Source organism: Euprymna scolopes, chromosome 38, assembly GCF_053919585.1.
Source record: "Euprymna scolopes isolate OS-2025 chromosome 38, ASM5391958v1, whole genome shotgun sequence".
Classification (NCBI taxonomy): Eukaryota; Metazoa; Mollusca; class Cephalopoda; order Sepiida; family Sepiolidae; genus Euprymna; species Euprymna scolopes.
Window position 1 is genome coordinate 24351377 of NC_136519.1, and position 23935 is coordinate 24375311.

Genomic DNA, 23935 nt, shown 5'->3' on the forward strand with positions numbered 1-23935 from the left:
CTTTAATAGTTTGTATCTCTCTTGCACTTGGTTTACCGGGTGCATTTGCTAGGTAGTGTTAAAATTATTTTTTAACGTGTTTATTTATTTATTTTTTTTTTTGTCAAAATGCTGTTGAATACCAACTTACCTTTCAAAAGTTGATTTTTATGGAGTACTCAGGTCTTTTTTGAACGAATATCATATTTAATACTGTTAACCAAAAAGTAGTTTTCATGACAACAGATCTTTATTATTCAATGCATTTTCTAATGGTTTTCAGTGGTCGACATTTTGTTTTTTTGACACTTGGCAAACAATGTGCATGCTCAAACGAAAATTGCTGAGTAAGGCAAAATGGCACATGCTGAAAACCAGTGGAGAATACATATACCATTATTTTCATAGCAAGTACTCGAGTGACCTTCAATCTATGGTTTTCTCTTACCAAACTTTCACAAAAAACACTCGACTAGCTACAATCACTATATACGATCTCCCCTACTCTCTAGCTGTTCCTAAATCTAAACGCAGTTCCATGAACAAAGCTTCTTTCCCAAAACTGCCTGCCTGTGAAACACTGTTCCACTGGCCTGCTTCCTGGTTGACTACAACATGGTAGCTTTCAAATCCAATGTAAACAAATTCTTGTGGAGCCGTCCCCATAAATAATCAAATTCTACTCAATTTACACCATTAGCGATTACTACACCACTACTTCACTTTCATTAACCCTTATCCTCGAGTGGCTTTCGGGCCTTGATAAATCTTTAGTTGGTATTCAACAGCATTTTGATCCTTTTATTTTTTTTCAATATTCTTATAATTTTGTATTTTGCCAGACATTCCAAGCAAGAGATATTTTTTTCTTTTTTATGGAAATCACTCCAGACAAGGCTTGAAGCCATTTGATGTAAGGAGCTACAAAATAAAAAAAAAAAAGGTCAAAGACTAACCAACAATAAGTGTGAGATGAATAGATACTGACCCAGCTAACAGCAGTTTTTTCTCCTTTATCAGAAACATCACTCTTTGAATGCGAAGACTAAAAGACAAACTAAAGGAAGCAAAAGTTACAAGCCTGCTGAAAGTAAACGCAAAATCCAATTTCTACTCTCATATAAGATTCTAACTGTCCCTTTAATTGTTGGTATCTCTCTTGCACTTGGTTTACTGGGTATATTTGCAAGGTAGTTTTTGAAATTATTTTTCATGTCGGGTTGCTCATATAATTACTGGAATGATGGAAAGCTTCCTAGAATTCCAGTTTCTTTTTATGTTGTACATAAGGCCTTTGTATTTCGTTGTGCTTTTTTCTTTTTAGCTGTTTGACCCAGCATCATTAGAGACACTAACATTTTTTTGGCACTTTAATAGAATGTGCTCCGACAAACTCGTAGCACTTGCGCCTCCTCAGTGTAAAACCTCTGACTAACCCAACAAACGGCAAAATCCCACCCCTCCACTGTAGAGATCTCTAGATGCCAGAAAGCCTTCTAATCCAATAGTTTCTTTCCTCAAACTGATACACTTTGGAATTCAATTTTATTTTCTTACTTTCCTGATATTCACATAAAACACTCGTCTAGCTAAAACCACTATCAATAATTTCCCCCCCTCTTTATCTATGTCTAAACTTAAGCGTAGATTCCATGAACAAAGATTCTTTCTTAGAACTGCACGCTTGTGGAACTCTGTTCCGTTTTCCTACTTTCCAACTGACTACAATATGGTCGTCTTCAAGTCCAATGTAAACAAGTTCTTGATAAGCGATTTCTCTTAAGTAATCAAATTTACCTAATTTCCACCACTAACAATAACTATGACATGTTCCCATTGACTACTGTACACTCATTAACCCTTATCCTCAAGTGGTCTCTAGGCCTTGATAAGTGGTGACTTCTATGTAAAAAAAAAAGATCCCAAAATGAGTCTATAAGTTAATAGGTTCCTAACTGTCTACCGAGTTCTAACTCCTGTTACATCACTAGAGTATTGCATCCCCAGTACTTGTTTTACAAGTACTGCAACAGAATGTGCTTCAATGAACTTGCTTCAGTTCTGCTTCCCCCAAATCTGAGTAACTCGATAAACAGCAAAATTCCACCTCTTCTTTGTAGAGGTCCCCAGATGCCGAAAGTCTTCTTCTCTAATAGTTTCTTCTCTCAAACTTCTGGCCTTTGGGATTCCATCTCTGTTTTCTATTTCTCTGACTCTACCAACATGTAGGGATTTAAATGTAATGTGAACAAGCATCTCACTGCACAACCCCTCATACTATGTTACTATAAATATGGTCCCTAATTTGAAATAGCCCCTTATATTTCAGTGCACTTAGAGAGACGGTTAGAATCTTAAAAAAATATCTCGGTTGGAATGTACGAGATAGTGGGTGAATGTCTGGTATCTGGTAGGATGCCCCATCCCCAGCTAGAACAAAATGGTAAGTAAATTAAAAAGAAAAAAAAAAGTAAAACAGGCACGAAGAATGCAATATTATGGCGATGGGACAGGGGTTAGAGCTTGGTTGAGAGTGTGGGACCTGCTTGATTGGAGACTCTTTTTTGAACTCTGTCTGATATTATCTGTCTTCTTACCATAAAAATAATTGCCGGTTAATTCTTCAAGTCATAAAATAAATGTCACTTTAAAAAGATTTTTTTTAATATATTCAAAATTATATTGTTCCTATTTACAATGCCTCCGCACGGGACAGAGTTAGACACCAGGGTCGTTATTGTTTTAGTAACAAAATAACAGAATTATTCGTGCTACCTTCACCTGGACTTTCACAAAAAGATAGGAGAAAATTACTCAGATTTGTCAAAGCCTACCTACTATAACAGTGATATTGTATTTATACGGTTATATAATGAAAATAATTTCTCTTATTGTCTCTGAATCCATTATTAATATATCTTAAAATCACATAATATATATATATATATATATATATATATATATATATATATATATATATATATATATATATATATATATTACTAAAATAATTTTTAAATACCTACAGACACTAGTGTTTCATCCTTTCAGGAATCCTCAGCGCAGGGTGACACGGTTATTGTCGCTCGGGAGAGTCGAAACTGGCCACGCACGAAGCTATTTCTGACTCCATTAGCATGGAACAAACCTCACGACCAACCTCAACCACGAGAAATACCGTTGAAATTCAAACATTTATTTTTAAATGTTGTAACATCCGTCCGGAGTGATCTAATGATTATTACATCATGATCTGCACACACACACACACACACACACACACACACACACACACACACACACCACCACCACCACCACCACACCACACCACACCACACCACACATATTTTTTCCTTTTATTAAGCCATGTTTATAAAAACGTTAGCAATAGATAGATACTATTGGGCTAATTAGGGAATGCATACAACTTAGGAACATTACGATAGTTAGTCAATACAAAACTCCAAAAATGTGACACAATTCTGGGGCAGCACTTTCAGGACTGCAGAACACAATGCGAAAGACGCAGCTCAGGATGATACTTAAGCATTTAAAACATTCTTTTTTTTTTTTTTTTTGATATATGATAAATTCTGGACAATAAAAAAAATAATTACACACTGCTTAAAAAAAATCTACAGGGAGATAAATCTTGATAAAAAAAAGTTTCATGAATTACGTCCCTTGTAAAACTTACAACATCGTCTAAAAAACAAAAACAAAAAAAAAATCGAAACAAAAAAAATCAAAACAAAAAAATAATCAAAACAAAAAAAATCAAAACAAAAAAAATAATCAAAACAAAAAAATAATCAAAACAAAAAATAATCAAAACAAAAAAAGATAATCAAAACAAAAAGAAATAATCAAAACAAAACTAATTAAATCAAAACAGCTATAATTTGGAAAATTCCATGAAAGAAAGCTTTCAATAACGCTGTGAATCTCTTCTTAATTTTATTAGTTCTAATACTTTATAATTAGGCGAAAATAAGCGGCGGCAATAAGCTCAACTCTATTGTTCTCTATTTTATTAACAATTGTAGGGAAAAATGATGGTGGAAGCTACTTTTCACGCAATTGAAGATTGTATATTCCAAGAATGACAAAAACTGACCAAGTAGTTTTTTAGGTACTTGTACAGTTTAGTCAAGACATTAAAAAATGAAAATATCGAAAAAAAAAAAAAAAAAAGCTTAAATTGCATGTATCCGTTATGGAACGAAGTTCTCTGAAAAAAAATTTTCTTTCACTTAATTTCATCAAGTAATTTTTTTTTTGTTTTTCTTTACAGCGGAAAAACACGTTTTTATGAGAGCGCGTTGAAGGCAGTCATCTTGGATTAAAAAGAATTTGTTTGAATTTTAGAAATGACAAAGGGAGATAACTCAAGTTAACGCGCAGACACCCCCTCCCCATCTTTAATACTAGCTTTTCTTCCTAAAAATCAAACATTTTGCTCGGTATCATAACAAATTGGTTTTTCGCTATAAAAAAAAAAAAAAAAACTACTTGATGAAATTAAGCGAATTTTTTTTTTTTTTCGGAGAACTTCGTTCCATAACGGATACATACAATTTAACATTTTTTCGATATTTTCATTTTTTAATGTCTTGACTAAACTGTACAAGTACCGTTTTTTTTTTTTTTTATATATTTACAAAAAAATAAATCTGCTGTTTTTTACCGATAAGTGGCAGACAAGGTTATGTTTTACTAGAAAACATATAATGAGGGGAGATAATCAGTGATTGTTTTGACTGATTCCGTGTGCATTAGCGTTGTCTGCCCCTTTCCTCCCCCCCCTTCATCGAAACAGTAAATTTTGATTTTCTTGAATAAACCTACTTGATCAGTTTACGTGATTTTTCTTCGTCCCTCGACTGTTACGTCACTACATCATACAGACATTTCAGTATCTTCCTTAAATTTAAATGCCGAAATAAATGATAATCTGAAGAAGCAAAGCACTTTTTTCAACTACTTCATTTAATGTAACAAACGTTTATAACATTAAAAAAAAAAAGAAGTAAAATGCGACAGTATTGTAATTTTTCTTAAAACATTCTAATAACTGTAAGGAAAAAAATAATCTCTTTTTAAAATACTTTAGTAAAATAGTTACCTCCCTTTGAACAATTAGTTAAGCTTCCGAATTGCCAAGTAAGCTTTGATGATCCATAAAAAGATTGAAAATGTTACAAAGAAAATGGTTGACCAGCAACAAAAGAAAACGGGTTCTTCTGTAGCAGATGTCTCCCTGGTTCTACTTTGGCTTTTTCTTGCTCACATGCCCCTAGTCAGAATTCGTTAAAGCGGGCCGACATCAGTAGACATTTTTTTTTTTGTTCTACCAAAATAGTCATTAACAATGTTTTGTTTTGTTTTTGTTTTGTAATGTTTAATATATTTCGAACTGATATAAATTATTGTACAATAAAAATAATGAAATTAAAACAAGAATCATTTTTTTATTTCAATTTACTTACTCAAGTAAAAAATTCCATTTTTTACTTGATTGCAATATTTAAAAAGTTATTCTAGCAAATTACCTAACAATTTAATAAACAAAAAAATATTGTAAAAACTGAATCTAACTTAAAAATAATATGCAAAAAGAACTTTTTAATCAAGGTTATTTTTTTGCATAGTATTTCTCAAAGAAGGTAATGCTTGGGAGGTTAGACCTTCTGAAACTGAACAGAAACCCTAGCTCACCCTGACAGCAACAAAGTAAATGTCGGACCGATCTCAAGAATGTACCTATTTACTATGCCTCCCCACGGGACAGAGTTAGACACCAGGGTCGTTTTCTGCGATCAGTAAAGAAGTTCTTTACTGATCGCAGATATATTCTTGAGATCGGTCCGTCCGCCGGTCCGGTCCGAACACACCTACTCAAACTGTTATTGGTAGTATAAAGTTTAGGACGTTAAAGCTAACATTTACCCAAAGATTTTTTTAAGAAGGTGGCGTTACCTTTTGTTGATTTGAGAAGTAAATAGAAAAACAATCGTCATCCTAGCCTGCGGTCGAAGAAAAAAATGTGAACATGTGTTCAATTTCGGGGGTGGGGTGGGGGGCTGGGTGACACGTGATCTAAAAATCATCAAACAGAATTAAAGGATTATTTCTTCCTTTTTTTTTTTAATACCAGGATGAGATTTGTTTCTATTGAACGTGGCTGATAATTAAGTCATGAAAGTGAGAAAGGAAGTGTGGGTGGGTGGGTGGGGGGAGTCCCAGTCCATACTGCTCGTTTTGAGGAAGCTGTATTTTCCCCCTCCCCCCTATTAAAAAAAAAACCGGCCTTGTGTCTAACTCTGTTTTCGTGGGGAGACAAGTAAATTAGGTACTCACTAACTTTATGGTGCCTGGTAATAAACACACAATTTTGTCGAGGAAAGAAAGTTCCTATCTACTTACCTCCCTACGAGGGCATAGTTAGACACAAGGTAGGCTTTTAGTGCAGGCCAAAATACAGCTCCCCAAAACGGGATGCTCTAGATTAGGGAAAAATCAAAATTACCTCAGTCAAGAACGATTTCTCCTTCACTGACCAAGGACAGTGCGGAAAGTCAAGATAATCAAAAAGGGGTATCGTTCTACCATTAGACCCTATACTAGTTCCCACACAAAGAAATTCTACTAGTTGTATGTTTTGGTTTTGATTCTAGCTGATAGCACCCAAGTCATATATATATATATATATATATATATATATATATATATATATATATATATATATATATATATATATATTCAACATAAGTAAAAATAAAAGTTGTTTTAATTGTCATGTTCTGACTAGTCAGCTTTGCTTCGGTTAATTCCGTTTAACTTGATATTGGTTTTTGATCAAAAGGTCAAAGCAGCTACTACGAAATTGCAAGTGGCAGCCATGCTGATATTTTACTCATTCAATGTTTACACATTTTAATCATGCAGTTCTCGAGTTTCGATGGGTAAAATAAAAACTTTCGACACAAAATGACTCCTCATGTAATAATGTTAAAGATAAGAAACATTTTTAATGACTTCTTCTCATATCACCCACAAACAATATTTAATGATTTAATAAATGCATATCACCCACAAGCAATATTTAATGAGTTAATAAATGTATATCACCCACAAATAATATTTAATGATTTAATAAATGCATATCACCCACAAATAATATTTAATGATTTAATAAATGCATATCACCCACAAACAATATTTAATGATTTAATAAATGCATAACACCCACAAACAATATTTAATGATTTAATAAATGCATATCACCCACAAATAATATTTAATGATTTAATAAATACATATCACCCACAAACAATATTTAATGATTTAATAAATGCATATCACCCACAAATAATATTTAATGATTTAATAAATGCATATCACCCACAAACAATATTTAATGATTTAATAAATGCATATCACCCACAAATAATATTTAATGATTTAATAAATACATATCACCCACAAACAATATTTAATGATTTAATAAATGCATATCACCCACAAACAATATTTAATGATTTAATAAATACATATCACCCACAAACAATATTTAATGATTTAATAAATACATATCACCCACAAATAATATTTAATGATTTAATAAATACATATCACCCACAAACAATATTTAATGATTTAATAAATACATATCACCCACAAACAATATTTAATGATTTAATAAATGCATATCACCCACAAATAATATTTAATGATTTAATAAATGCATATCACCCACAAACAATATTTAATGATTTAATAAATACATATCACCCACAAGCAATATTTAATGAGTTAATAAATGTATATCACCCACAAACAATATTTAATGATTTAATAAATGCATATCACCCACAAGCAATATTTAATGAGTTAATAAATGTATATCACCCACAAATAATATTTAATGATTTAATAAATGCATATCACCCACAAGCAATATTTAATGAGTTAATAAATGTATATCACCCACAAATAATATTTAATGATTTAATAAATGCATATCACCCACAAGCAATATTTAATGAGTTAATAAATGTATATCACCCACAAACAATATTTAATGATTTAATAAATGCATATCACCCACAAGCAATATTTAATGAGTTAATAAATGCATATCACCCACAAATAATATTTAATGATTTAATAAATGCATATCACCCACAAACAATATTTAATGATTTAATAAATGCATATCACCCACAAATAATATTTAATGATTTAATAAATGTATATCACCCACAAATAATATTTAATGATTTAATCAATGCATATCACCCACAAACAATATTTAATGATTTAATAAATGCATATCACCCACAAATAATATTTAATGATTTAATAAATGCATATCACCCACAAACAATATTTAATGATTTAATAAATGCATATCACCCACAAACAATATTTAATGATTTAATAAATGCATATCACCCACAAAAAATATTTAATGATTTAATAAATGCATATCACCCACAAACAATATTTAATGATTTAATCAATGCATATCACCCACAAACAATATTTAATGATTTAATAAATGCATATCACCCACAAATAATATTTAATGATTTAATAAATGCATATCACCCACAAATAATATTTAATGATTTAATAAATGCATATCACCCACAAACAATATTTAATGATTTAATAAATGCATATCACCCACAAATAATATTTAATGATTTAATAAATGTATATCACCCACAAATAATATTTAATGATTTAATAAATGCATATCACCCACAAATAATATTTAATGATTTAATAAATACATATCACCCACAAATAATATTTAATGATTTAATAAATACATATCACCCACAAACAATATTTAATGATTTAATAAATGCATATCACCCACAAATAATATTTAATGATTTAATAAATACATATCACCCACAAACAATATTTAATGATTTAATAAATGCATATCACCCACAAATAATATTTTATGATTTAATAAATGCATATCACCCACAAACAATATTTAATGATTTAATAAATGCATATCACCCACAAATAATATTTAATGATTTAATAAATACATATCACCCACAAATAATATTTAATGATTTAATAAATACATATCACCCACAAACAATATTTAATGATTTAATAAATGTATATCACCCACAAATAATATTTAATGATTTAATAAATGCATATCACCCACAAACAATATTTAATGATTTAATAAATGCATATCACCCACAAACAATATTTAATGATTTAATAAATGCATATCACCCACAAATAATATTTAATGATTTAATAAATGCATATCACCCACAAACAATATTTAATGATTTAATAAATGCATATCACCCACAAACAATATTTAATGATTTAATAAATGCATATCACCCACAAACAATATTTAATGATTTAATAAATGTATATCACCCACAAATAATATTTAATGATTTAATAAATGCATATCACCCACAAACAATATTTAATGATTTAATAAATGCATATCACCCACAAACAATATTTAATGATTTAATAAATGTATATCACGCACAAATAATATTTAATGATTTAATAAATGCATATCACCCACAAACAATATTTAATGATTTAATAAATGCATATCACCCACAAACAATATTTAATGATTCAATAAATGCATATCACCCACAAACAATATTTAATGATTTAATAAATGCATATCACCCACAAACAATATTTAATGATTTAATAAATGCATATCACCCACAAATAATATTTAATGATTTAATAAATACATATCACCCACAAACAATATTTAATGATTTAATAAATGCATATCACCCACAAACAATATTTAATGATTTAATAAATGCATATCACCCACAAACAATATTTAATGATTTAATAAATGCATATCACCCACAAACAATATTTAATGATTTAATAAATGCATATCACCCACAAGCAATATTTAGCGATTTAATAAATTCAAACTGTCTTTTTATAAATGATAAAAATAAAATTCAAACCAAAATTAATTTATTTATTGCGGACTATTATTCCTCTGGCCTTCATCAAGTGGTAACCGCGACACAATAGTAACTCTGAATCAATTACTGCCTTCCATACTTGTCGTCTCACCACGTTTTGGCCAAGTAAGCCTCTGGCCAGCTTTGGGTAGGATTGAAACCGCCATCTTCAGGCAATGCTCACCTGGAACTGTAGAGATTCAACGTCTCTATCCACTGCACGATGAGGCTTACTTGGCGAAAATGTGGTGAGATGACAACAACTATGGATGGCAGTAATTGCTGAGGATGCAGTTAGGAGATTCAGAGTTACTATCCTGTCGCGCTCACCACCTGATGAAAGCCAGAGAAATAGTTGGGCGAAACATCGTGAAATAACAACAAAAAAAGATGAGGATAATAGTCCGCAATAAATAAATTGATAAATATACTCATCTCAATAAGGAATTACAATTGAATAATTTATAAAGGTTACGCAGCCTAAACTAATTGGGGATTTTTCGGGGGATGCGCAATTTCTGATTTCAGGTATGGCAGCCATGATGAAACAGATACATTTTATTTTTTTCAAATTAATAAGATGCATAAGAAATATATTCCAATGAATATTTTTCTTAAAAGGAAATATCAATGTTTATCCCGAATGAAAATAATGTTTAATGAGTAAAAAGTACAGTAAAGAACTCACCTTCCCTCCATAGATTCAGAAAACCTTCCCATTCTGGTGAGGTCTTCTTGTGATCTACTTCCATAGCGAGAATGGCTCAGCTTGTGCACTAAATAGAGAAAATATAGAATCAGTGAAAGATAAAACATTAAGTGGCATGATCTCGTTTTTCTTTTTTTCTTTTTTTTATTGAGAAAAAAAATTGTTTTTTTTTTAATATTTTTTATTTAAAAAATTTAATAAAAACATTTTTGTTATTAAGAAATGTTTTAATAAAAAAATTATTAACAAAAATAGTTAATAAAAATGTTTTATTAAAAAACATTTTTTCTCTTTTTTAATTTTTTTATTAAAATAAAATTTTAATGAAAATATTTTTTATTAAAAACATTTTATACAAAACATTTCTTTTATCAAAAAAATATTTTAATAAAATTTTTTTTTAATAAAAAAATGTTTTGTCAATTTATTTTATTAAAAAAATATTTTAATGAAAAATTTTAATAAAAAAATGTTTTGTCAATTTATTTATTAAAAAGTATTTTAATAAAAAAATTTTAATAAAAATAATGTTTTGTCAATTTATTTATTGAAAAATATTTTAATAAAAAAATTTTAATAAAAAAATGCTTTGTCAATTTATTTGTTAAAAAATATTTTAATAAAATTTTTAATTAAAAAATGTGTTGTCAATTTTTTTATTAAATAAATATTTTAATAAAACATTTTTAATAAAAAAATGTTTATTACAATATTTATTAAAAAAAATTCTTTTAATGATCTCTTTTTTTCTTTTTTAAAATTTGTTTTTAATTTTTTTAAAATTATTTGAAAACTTTTTTTTTAATATTAATTCATTTATTAAAAAAAAATTCCATTCTGTTTTCTTTTTTCTTACTTTAAATCGTATTTTTTTTTCAGCTTGTGAAATAAATAGTGAAAAAAATAAAATCAGGCAAAACCAACAACATAGATTGAGTAGCATCAGATTCAGTCTTTAAAGAACCCCAACATTTATTAAATTGTAGAAGAGAAATAGCGAACAACTGTGTTCACAAGATAAAATTTACCGTAGGATAGCGATACAAAATAGTTTTTAAACTAACAAAAACAATAGAAAATAAACAAATAAATAAATTAAATGAATATGAATATACATAAACGATCACACACATATATGTATGTATATATATGTGTGCATATATGTATGTACATATATATATATATATATATTTATATATAAACTAACATAAAAAAATTTTTTTTAAAAAAACCTAACTTAGATTTAAAACAGATAAAGAAACTAGATATCCAGGCTAAATAGAGCACACACTAAGGAATAGGTCAACCAGAGGTCAAATAGGCCTTTGTCCGATAACTGCATGTTCATTGGTTGATAGGACAGGCGCGGTGGATACTAGAAAGCTGATTGGCTAACTAAAATCTCAATAGAAGTATATAAAAATGACAGGCAACCACAAAATTCGAGCATAAGCCTGAAGAGTCCTAGAGTGGATGAAACGTGGAATATTCAGTGTAGCTTAACCGCCATATATATTTTATAACTTACTATATATATATATATATATATATATATATATATATATATATATATATATATATATATAACAGTATAGATACATTCCAAAATCCAAATATTTGTTTTTCATGCAAAACAACTCCTCCAGCATGTTAAAATCTCGGTACATTTTTTACAGATCCATTTCGTTATGCAGAAACATCGGTTATTATTATGTCAATACCGACTCTTTTTTAAATGAAACCTGTTTAGTTTTAATCAAGATGGCTACAAACGCACGATATTGAGTCTCCTATTGATTTTCTATCTTTTTTCTTATTTCGACATTATATTATTATGCATGATCTCTTTTTTTTCTTTTTAAATTTTTTAAATTTTTTTATTAAAAATTTTTTTTTCATAATCTCTCTTTCCTTTTCTAAATTTTTCAATTAAAAAAATGTTATTAATTTATTTATTTAAAATTTTGTCTTTTTTCTTCTTTTTCTTAATTAAATTTTTATTTAATTTAAAAGTTTTGATTAAAAATTGTTTCTTTCTCCTTGTTTCTTCTCACTTAAAAATTTCTTTTAATTTTAAAAATTTTCAACTAAAATATTATTAATTTATTTAAAAATTTGTTTCTTTTTCTTTCATTTTTATTAAAAACGTTTTTAATTAAAAGAAATTTCAATTAAAATTTTTCTATTAATGTATTTATTTAAGAAGTTGTTTCTTTTTTCTTACTTTTAAATTTTATTTTAATTTAAAAAATATTTCATTAAAAAATTTATTAATTTGTTTATTTAAAAAAATTGTTCCTTTTTCTTTTTTTATTTTACTTAATTATTTTATTAAAAGATTTTCAATTAAAAATTTTTATTAATTTATTTATTTAAAATTGTTTTTTTTCTTTTTTCTCATTTAATTTTTTTAATTACTTTATTTTTTAAAAATGTTTCTTTTTTTCCTTTGTGTTTCTTCAATTTTTTTTTTAAATTAAAAAAATTTTTAATTAAAATAATGTTGTTATTCATTTATAAAAAAAATTTCTTACTTAATTTTTTTCTAGCTTATGCAGTAAATAGTCAGATAATAAAATCAGTCAAAACCAACAATGAAAATTGAGTGGCATGATTAAATTTTTTTAATTTTGTTTTTATTAAAAATATTTTTTACTAATTTTGTTTTTTAATTAATTTGTTTTTATAATTGAAACAAAATTTTATTTATTTCTTTTCTTTCTTTACAAATTTTGGGAAAACATTTGCACTTTCACTGTTTTAGGTAGTAAAAAAAATTTTTTGAAAAAAAAAAAAAATTAATAAGACTTTCTGAATTTTTGAGATGAGGTTATTTGGATTATTTGGATTCATTGGACTGCTGCTCTTATCTTGAGTGTCATTTTTACAACGTTTCAGCCAATGTAAACTCAGATCTTCTTCAGGTGTATCTTGTTGAACTTGGGAATGTTTCTGTCGAACTTGGGAATTTAGACTTTGAACAGAACCCTTTATTTGGAAACCATTTCCCGTGATGGGGGCGAAGTAAAAATTATAGACAGAGAAGAACGGTGGAAAGTAAGACGATTCCAATAAGCAACACATATGCTGCAAGATAACCAATTACCAAATAGACCTAATATAGAATTTAATATGATATGGGAACAATTAATTATAAATAATAGATAATATATACAATAAGTAAAAACATTAAAATATATATATATATATATATATATATATATATATATGATTAGGTTTTTTTGGAAAAAGAATTCCAGCAGAGTGCTCAATTAAAAGGAAAATCCAAATTGTAAGAGCGTATTTATATTTTGTGTACAGAAAGTTGTTAGTTGAGACAGATCATTGGTACCGTCGGTTTCAAGCCCGATAATAAGGCCCGTATAAGGTACTCTTATCAAGCTCTCTTCAGCCAATATTCTTCTGAGACGAATATTGGCTGAAGAGAGCTTGATAAGGATACCTTAAACGGGCCTTATTATCGGGCTTGAAACCGACGGTACCAATGATCTGTCTCAACTAACAACTTTCTGTACACAATATATATATATATATATATATATATATATATATATATATAAATTAAAAAATTTAATTTTAATTTTTTTCTCTTCTTCTTCACTGATATTTTTTCTTCTTCTTCACTGATTTTTCTTAATTATTTTTGTCTCGGCAGCTGTATCAAATGCATATCTTATTTTTCTTTTATTAATATTATTGGAATTTTCCCGCTTTTCCTTGTACATATTTGTGAATTATTCCATGGATTTCGGCCTTTCGGATTATTTTGAACCATCTTCCAAATATGTGATTTCCTTGGATTTTACTTGTGTGAATGGAAATTTAATTAACTTTCTTGGATTTACATTTTTGGATTTTACCGTCATTGGATAATTTACCTTTCACCAGACTATCCATTCACGTGAAATCACCTTTTTCTTCACCATATTCCCTCTGCTTCACTTTTTGTTATCAAGTAAGATCTTTGACTTACTTGCAGTTTCATAAAATACTTTTGCATGCAAAATCCGATCCCGCATTTTGCTAATTCCTACCCTCTGATGAGAAGGAAAGTATTTCTTCAAAACTCCGCGGATTAAGGACTATCCACTTATCTAGTGTTTCCTTTTCAGATTAAATATGTTTTAAACTCATTTCAAAGTGTTTTTTTTAACATGTTTTATTAACTGTTTGCTCTTATATATATATATATATATATATATATATATATATATATATATATATATATATATATATATACATATATATAGTAATAATAATTAGTAATAAATAGTGATAGAAAGCAAAATAGGTTTAAGGCTTCTAAAATTCATACTAGAATTGTCTGCAAGGACCCGTGGCACAGTGGTTAGAGTACTTGGTAAAATCAATTGTAAAAGAGATATTCACCTGAAGGTTCAATTCTCAGTGTGATCGATTGAAAAATACAATTGCAAATTACTTAGGACCTCTATCCAGTTATGGCTGATGGAACAAGATCATGCTACCCTCGTGAAGTAAAGAAAGGGTTCCGTTCGAAATTCAGTCCAAATTATTGAGTTCGACAGAAACATCCCCGAGTTTGACAAGATACACCTGAAGAAGATCGGTGGTTACATCGACCGAAGCATTGTGAAAATCACACTGAAGATGATGAGATCAATAGTCCGAAGAATACAAATAATACGAGAAAAGTAATAATTTTCATGAATTCGTTTTATTAAAATTTCAATTGCAAAAAATAAAGATTTTAAAATGGAGATCACAAGAATAATAAGAAATGGAAAATCTCATTTCAAAATTAAAAAGAAAAACAAACCCATACAACTTAAATGCTCCAATTCAAATTTTTAACCAACTTAAAATATTTTTGAAAAGAAAAACTAAACTAAAACAACTCACTAAATCTTTTTAAAAACAGAAAAATATTTTTTAATAATGCAAAAAGAAATCTTATAAAACAAATAAAGACACACCCGCACACTAGTTTTAAATATCAACCTAACACAAAACTGCCATTTAATATTTATATATATATATATATATATATATATATATATATATATATATATATACATTTATATATATAAAGTTAGGAATGTGTGTAACATAGTGCAGATGCGCATATGCAAATGCATGTGAAATGATGTTACCGGTAAAGAAAAAATAAAAACTTTAAAAAGGAGATCACATTAGAGACAAGAATAACGTTAAAGATCACATTACAGGTGTAGATAACGTTCAAAAAGATGATCACATGAGCAACGTCATGGCAGTAATGAGAGAATGAGGAAATAAATGCATTGTACAACAAAGAAAAAAAGCGAGTTGAAGTTCTTTTCTATTTTTGTCTGCTTTGAGACTTAGGCTACAACGTGTTGGTTCCCAGACAACATTACAATATTACCTTATAGTTAAGAGCTATGAAATTCAAAAGAAAATGCAACAAATCACTTTAACGAAATGCACTAAAATTTTATTTCTATGGACCTGTATACATTTAATGTTATGAAATTGTTTTCAAGATTTTTTTTATTTAAAAAATTAGATCTTATTCAAGGTTCTTTTCATAAGACAAGAATCAAAATGATTTTTGCTGTGTTGTTGTCTGTGTACAACATTATTTTTATTTTGTGCCCTGATATTTTCATAAGACAAGAATCAAAATGATTTTCATAAGGCAAGAATCAAAAAGATTTTCATAAGATAAGAATCAAAAAGATTTTCATAAGACAAGAATCAAAATGATTTTTGCTGTGTTGTTGTTTGTGTACAACATTATTTTTATTCTGTGGCCCGATAAGTCAATTTAATTATAACAAATCTTACAATCATTTTCCACAATTTAAAAGTATACAGGTCGGTAAAAAATAAAATTTCAATGTATTTTGTGAAAGTTATTATTTTCATTTATCTTTATTTTCGATTTCTTCACTATTAACTAAACTAAATGATTACCTTTCAATTTACTGATTATCTTTCAATTTACTAATTACCTTTCAATTTACTAATTATCTTTGAAATCATTCTAGAAAACAGATATTTATCCTTCAAGAGACTTTTTGCAACAGCATTTTATTAAAAAAAAAATTGCAACATTTTTATTCGGTTTTAGTTGCTATTAGTAAAGATTAAAAAATTTTCTTTTATATCATTTACATATGTAATACTAATTTTCTTTTGTTTCAGATTAAGTTATAATCTTTTAAATACAATGAGATTTTAACTGATTAAAATGACCCAAACTTATAAATCCGTTTAAAAATTTGTAACCTGTAAAATAAAAATGACATTAACAATCTTTCCCATTAATCCAACTGTATCCATTTTTTTTTATCTTCTTTATTTATGTCACCGTTTTCAACATCTTCGTTTTTGCCATTTTCCTAATGTTTCAGTAGTTGTGCTATCTGACCTTCTGCAGGTGTCTATTGTCTTAGTCGGAACCATCTAAATCTTTTAATAATCCAATATTTATGCTTTTTTTTTATTATTACATTTTTACCCCAAACAAGGCACATTGCCATTTTCATGTAGGGGGCTACTATCAGGGACATAAGCTACAGGGGTACTATGTAGGGAGTTGGGTAGCAAGATGTCTGTTCACATTACACTTGAACTTCTGCATGTCAGTACAGTTGGAGAAGCAGGGACTCGGAAGGGAGTTCCAAAGTCTAGCAGTTCTGGGGAAGAAATTACTGGAGTAGAAGGTTTTCTTACACCTAAGGATCTCTACAGTGTAGGGGTGGGATTTAACTACTTGTCGGGTTTGTCGGAGGTATTTATGTATGCTTGTCAGGGGTATTTACTTACTTGTACTTCCAGAGGAAGTCTCGAAATAAAGACGAAACGTTGATGAACACATAATAGGGTTTGTTCCTTTTTATTTCTCTATTTTGTCGGAATACTATTTCCATTATTTCCATCATATATATATATATATATATATATATATATATATATATATACGAGCAAACAGTTAATAAAACATGTTAAAAAAAACTCTGAAATGAGTTAAAAACATATTTAATCTGAAAAGGAAACACTAGATAAGTGGATAGTCCTTAATCCGTGGAGTTTCGAAGAAATACTTTCCTTCTCATCAGAGGACAGGAATGAGCAAAATGTGGGATCGGATTTTCCATGCAAAAGTATTTGATGAAACAACAAGTAAGTCAAAGATCTTACTTGAAAACAAAAAAAGTGAAGCAGAGGGAATATGGTGAAGAAAAAGGTGATTTCACATGAATGGATAGTCTGGTGGAAGATAAATAATCCGGTGACGGTATATATATATATATATATATATATATATATATAGAGAGAGAGAGAGAGAGAGAGAGAGGTGTGTGTGTGTGTGTGTGTGTGTGTGTGTGTGTGTGTGTGTGAAACTCTCATTTATTAATATCTCATTTGACGGAGCTTCGGAACAATTTAAGTCACAAGTATATAACAAAGGAGCTGAAATTCTTGGCTTTAAGAAAAGCAAACATAGGGATTGTTTTGATGAAAATGATTCTACAATCACCAATCTTTTGGATGAGAAAAAACGGCTCAAGAGATATGTTTGTGTTCTAATGGATCAGCTAAAAAAGCTATAGAAAAGGTGGATAAAGAAGCAAAATTTAAAGTACAGTGTGAGATACCCCGAAGGAAGAACAAGTGGTTGACCAAATTGTCAGCAGACAATCAGACAGATTATGACCACAAAAATTTATAAGGTATCAATGTTGGAGGCTGCGGTCAAAAAGCTTGTCTGATTTTGTAATACATATCTTATAAATTTTTGCGGTCATAGTCTGTCTGATTGTCTGCTCACAAATTGGCCCACCACTTTTTTTTTTTTTTTTTTACACAGGAATCACCACATTATCAAGGCCAAGAGGCCACTCGAGGATAAGGGTTAAAGAGTGTACAGTAGAAATTGGACAATATAGTAATCATTAGTAATGAAAATTTGGTAAATTTGATAACTTATATGGAACGGCTCATCAAGAACTTATTTACGTTAGACTTGAAGACAACCATGTTGCAGTCAGCCGGAAAGCAGGAAAACGGAAGACAATTCCACAGGCGTGCAGTTCTAAGAAAGAAGCTTTGTTCATGGAATCTACGTTTAGATGTAGGCACAGATAAAGAGTGGGGGGAATCATTGATAGTGTTTTTAGCTAGACGAGTGCCTTGATAATGTGGTGATTCCTGTGTAAAAAAAAAAAAAAAAAAAGTGGTGGGCCAATTTGTCAGCAGACAATCAGACAGATTATGACCGCAAAAATTGATAAGATATGTATTACAAAATCAGACAAGCTTTTTGACCGCAGCCTCCAACATTGATACCTTTGATAATCCAAAAATGGTTCTGCCCTTTTCAACAATGTTGAGGGGATCATCGAATGATGAACAGAACATTTTTTGAGATCTTTTAAATAATCCGTCTGAAGTAAATGATACAGCTATTGATAGTCTTCTTTAAAAGGAGGTCACCGTTGATGAGATGATGACTGATCCCAGCACTGATGAGTCCAAAAGCACATTGACAGAGATTAATACGGGGGGGGGGAGCATCCAGACTTGATTTATTGCTATTTGGAGGTGATAGTGTTATCAACGCAATCCATACACTCATCCTTGCTGCTTAGCATGGTAATGCTAGCTGTTCAAGATTGGGTTGATGCAATATTGATCCCAATCTATAAAAGAAAGGGGGTCAAAATTTGAGTGTGGGGATTATAGAGGCATTAGCTTGCTTGAAGCAGTGGGAAAGGTTTTAGCAAAGATGTTGTTAAATCGTTTACTGAAATGGACTTGTCCCACTATCATCCCAGAGAATCAATGTGGTTTTAGATCTGGCTGCGGCACAATGACATGATATTGTATGGAGCAGTGAGTGCCTTTGTATCAAGTTTTGTGTTGATCTGACAAAAAGCTTTTGATACCATTAATCGTAATGCACTCTGGAAGATTCTTAAAAAATAAGGCTGTTCTACCAGTTTTGTAGAGTTGCTTCAGCAGTTACACTATGATATGAAAGCCCAAGTAAACTTTAATGGATCTTTAGGGTTTGTAATGCTTTTAGGGAACACCCTAATAAAATAAATAATTCGATACAAGCTTCTGAAATGACAAACGCAACAACTTCATAAAAGGTCACAGAAAAGGTTTATTGAGGAGAATGTGGTATTTTCCTTGTAGAAAGCTGGACTCCGGCACCTGGTATTATCGCGGTAGTTATTCCAGTGGAATCGTCGATACCGTAGAGATAACACCGAGGTGGAGAGAGAGAGAGAAGAAAAGGAGGTCCGTTCCGTTTGGTGTCTCTCTGTGTAAGAATGGGTTGTTCTTCTTCAAACCGGATGCTGGCCGATTTCCTTTGGGGATAGGAAGTATCAATGCGCCGTACTCCTGACTGGTCAAGATGTGGCCGAATAGCACAGGGGAGAGGCATTGATTCGAGGAAGAAAAAAGTCCCATTTGTTTCTGCTACAGATCTCTGTCTGATCCAATTTCAGTTGAAAACGGTGTGAAACAAGGTGATATACTTGCCCCTACATTTTTTTCCATATATTTCACTGTAATACTGGTGCATGCTTTTCATAATTGCGATATTGGGTGGGTGGGGTTGAGTTTTGGTTTTGCAAATCAGGTAAACTTTTTAACAATATATGTATAAATATGTATAAATGTATATGTATGAAAATAATGGAAATAGTATTTCGATGAAACAGAGAAATGAAAAAGGAACACACCAAGTTGTGTGTCCATCAACGTTTTGTTTTTATTTTTTTTATTTATTTTTTTTAATTCAATTCTCATCCCAAACAAGAAGACACAGTGCCACTTTGAAGTAGGGGGCTACTATCGGGGACATAAGTCGCAGGGACTTTCTCTGAATAGTTGAGCTAGGAAAGATTACTAAATATTAAACAAGTGAAAAAAGTTTTTTTTTTTTTTTAAATTTTTTAATGAAGGTATTTTAGCCATTTGTTCGTATTATCCAATTCTTCACTCACCTCTAAGTTGATCAAACTGATTCAGCAGAACAGCTTTAATTTCTTTCACCCATTCCTCTTTTTCTTCGATGCTCGGGGCCTAAATTAGAAAGAAGAAAGAAAGAGTCCTATGAAATTCTTTGTGTTATGAATGCGTCATATCCCCTCCGATGAGCAGTTGTAGAGTATTGCTCAATAAATAAATTTTTAATAAATGGCCTTAAATGTTGCAGGGTAAAGGGAAGCCCACAATAAGAATATGACCTGCATCGCATTTTCCTGTAGTAAAATAGAGCATCTCTTTGCTGGAGTGTTACGTGTTTGTGTCTAGCGGATACTAAAGATGTGACAAGTATAAAAACACTAAAGATTCAGAGAAAATCAAGAAATATTTATGGTACATAAATCAAGTTGAAAACAAGGAAACATTTATTTTAACATAAAGAAAAACAAAACAATATTGATGTAGTAGAGATTGAGAAGGCTATCACAATGCGAGGAATGAGATACAGTCAATAAGTACATATATATATGTCTATATATACATATATTTATTCAGTTTTATTAAATACAAATGTCTTACTTGTTATGTCTGTGACAATATCCATAATATATTTCGGGAAAATATTCCCCTTTTCAAATGGTGGACGTGACAGATCGATTCAAAACATGCTAGATGATGGAGCGGAAAATGAATTGAATGGCTGTGTGGAGCCACGCAGCAAATGTAAGGAGGGGATTTATATGTATGGCGTGTTTTAGGTAATTAACATATTTTTTGTTCCTTTTTTTATTTTATTTTTTTTGTATATATATATATATATATATATATATATATATATATAGTGGGATGACCTGGTCCATCTAGGTCACACAAGTTACTAGCTGGCTTGCACGGGTTAACTTTGAAGGAGAGAAACAATATTTATAAATATTAAAAATGTGTTAGCAACCTTCACATGGTCTGTCACATAATTATCTGATATTTTTCTAGAAATGTAACGTTGTCCAAGAAACAACATGTTGTAGCCTCAGTCACAAAGCAGACAAAGAATAGAAAAGAACTTTAACTTGCATTTTTTTCATTCTCTTGTTATGGCTGTGATGTCCTTCATGTCATTGTGCTCTCAAACATGCTCTCGAACATCATCCATGACTCTAATGTGATCGTCTTCTTTCTCATTTTTAGTGTCTTTTTTTTTTATTTCCCGATGATGTAATTTCGCATGCATTTGCATATGCGTGTCCGTGTTTTTTTACAGAAAGAGATGCAAGTCAATGCTTTGTGAACATTCATCTCTTACGAACTGCTGCGTGCATCAGTGTTTAGTGCAGAATTATCTTGCGGCTCTTTCTATAAAATAATGTGGATGTTAAAGATGTTACGAATGTTCGAGATTATGTGAAAGGTGTGGATGATGTCTGAGAAGACGGCCACATAAGGGAAGTCGCAGTGGTAATAAGGGAATGAAGAAAAAAAAAAGCAATTTGAAGTTTTTTTTCTGTTCTTTGTCTCCTCTGCAACTGAGGCTAAAATATGTTGGTTTCCTAAGCAACATTACATTTCTAGAAAAATATCAGGTACTTATAGGATGGACCATGTGAAGGTTGCCAACAATCATTGAAATTGTTTCTGTGAAATAGACTGAATTTGAACCTGGTACATCCACGTTGTCAGTTTGTATCATTAACCACATAGCTATCACCTCCTTGCTTCCGATGTTTTGATGTCTGATTAAAGTAGAGTCACAAGTCAATGTTTTGGAGGATATATCTCTTATGAATTTCTGTCATAGAGATTTTTTTGTGTGCATCAGTGTTCGATGAAGAGTTGCCTCTCTACATTCTTTGATCTTGTATGCTAAGCATTGGACATTCTATTGTAATCTGTGGATTGTCTGTGGGCCTTCTGCTGAAAGTGACATTTTCTTGCTATTTTTCTTTAAATATTTAAACACATTTTAATCCTTATCCTTGAATGGCTTTTGGACCTTGATAAGCGATAACTGCTAGTCAAAAAAAGAAAAAAAGATGTTATATATGTTAACCTTGTAGGTTATTTGATAACCTTTGTTAGTTAATTATGAAGTAAATAAAGAAAACGTGCCTTTCTTCTTTAAATAATATTCAAATGGGAAGTCATATCAACAGTTGACAAAATAAAACAAATCTTACTTAACATTTTCTTAGTCTCAGATTATGCATTATTTTTTTAAGGGGGGGGGGTAACCTGTACATATATTTTTATGTTTATGATGTAACTATTCATGTAAATCGTCACTTCTGCCTTCATCAATATTAAGCATCACTTTACTCTTTACAAAGCCACTATTCGCCCATGCACGGAGTATGTGTAGGTTAGTTAATAACCTTTGTTAGTTAATTATGAAGTAAATAAAGAAAACGTACCTTTCTTCCTTAAATAATATTCAAATAGGAAGTAATATCAACAGTTGACAAAAGAAAACAAATCAATTAACACTTAACATTTCTTAGCCTTTATACACACAGACGCAAAGGACACGTCTGTTTATTTACATGGTTACAAATGAAGAGAGATGCACACATCATACATGTGTTTTTATAAACAGTAAAAAGGGCAGACAACTCCAAGTTTCCCAAAACCCCAAATAACACGTCAGCACAAATTAGACAAAGGTAGCAACTTCTAATATGGTTCAAGGGACAAAACTCTTTTAATCTTCTCAGTATTAAAACCTGACTAATGTTGACAAAATTTCTAATAAACCTGATAGATAGTTAAACATTTTAGAGGTCAGATATGTCTGCTTGACAAATATTTACCAACGTTTGGAATCTCATATATGCCTGCCTGATAACTATTTAAAAAAAAATCTAACAAACCTGTATAATATGAACTTCTTCTCTTCCCCGTAACCACAATTCAAATTTCCGTTTGTCTCCCTTCACACTTTCTGTTAATCCTATATGAGACAACTGAAAAAAAAACCAAAAAACAAAAACACAAGCATTAAAAGAATTACAAGGTAACATTGTGTATACAGCAATTGCTATTTTTATGACTAGTTGAATGCAGAGTTATCTTCTCTTGTTTCGTGCCATCTCAGGAGAATGATGAAAATCAGGTGGAATGATTAAGTGACAACAGTAGAATTCCTAAAAAGAGCAAATACAGTCAGACTTGAAGCGTAACTTAGCGATGATAGCTCTACGCAAATGCATGTGAAATGATGTCACCAATAAAGAAAAATGACTATAAAAAAAGG

General features: G+C 30.0%; 1 protein-coding gene across 25 annotated transcripts in view; it reads right to left on the minus strand.

Annotated features, from left to right (window-relative positions):
- The window catches only part of LOC145263096 (guanine nucleotide exchange factor DBS-like), an 810829-nt gene that overhangs the window by 103206 nt on the left and 683688 nt on the right, over positions 1-23935 (minus strand). For all 25 annotated transcript variants that reach the window (XM_080120019.1, XM_080120020.1, XM_080120018.1 and 22 more), the window contains 3 exons: positions 23553-23645; positions 20709-20787; positions 10678-10765 (listed from right to left, as the gene is read on the minus strand). In XM_080120019.1, coding sequence (XP_079976145.1) covers positions 10678-10765; positions 20709-20787; positions 23553-23645 — 260 coding nt within the window. The remainder of the gene's footprint in view (positions 1-10677; positions 10766-20708; positions 20788-23552; positions 23646-23935) is intronic.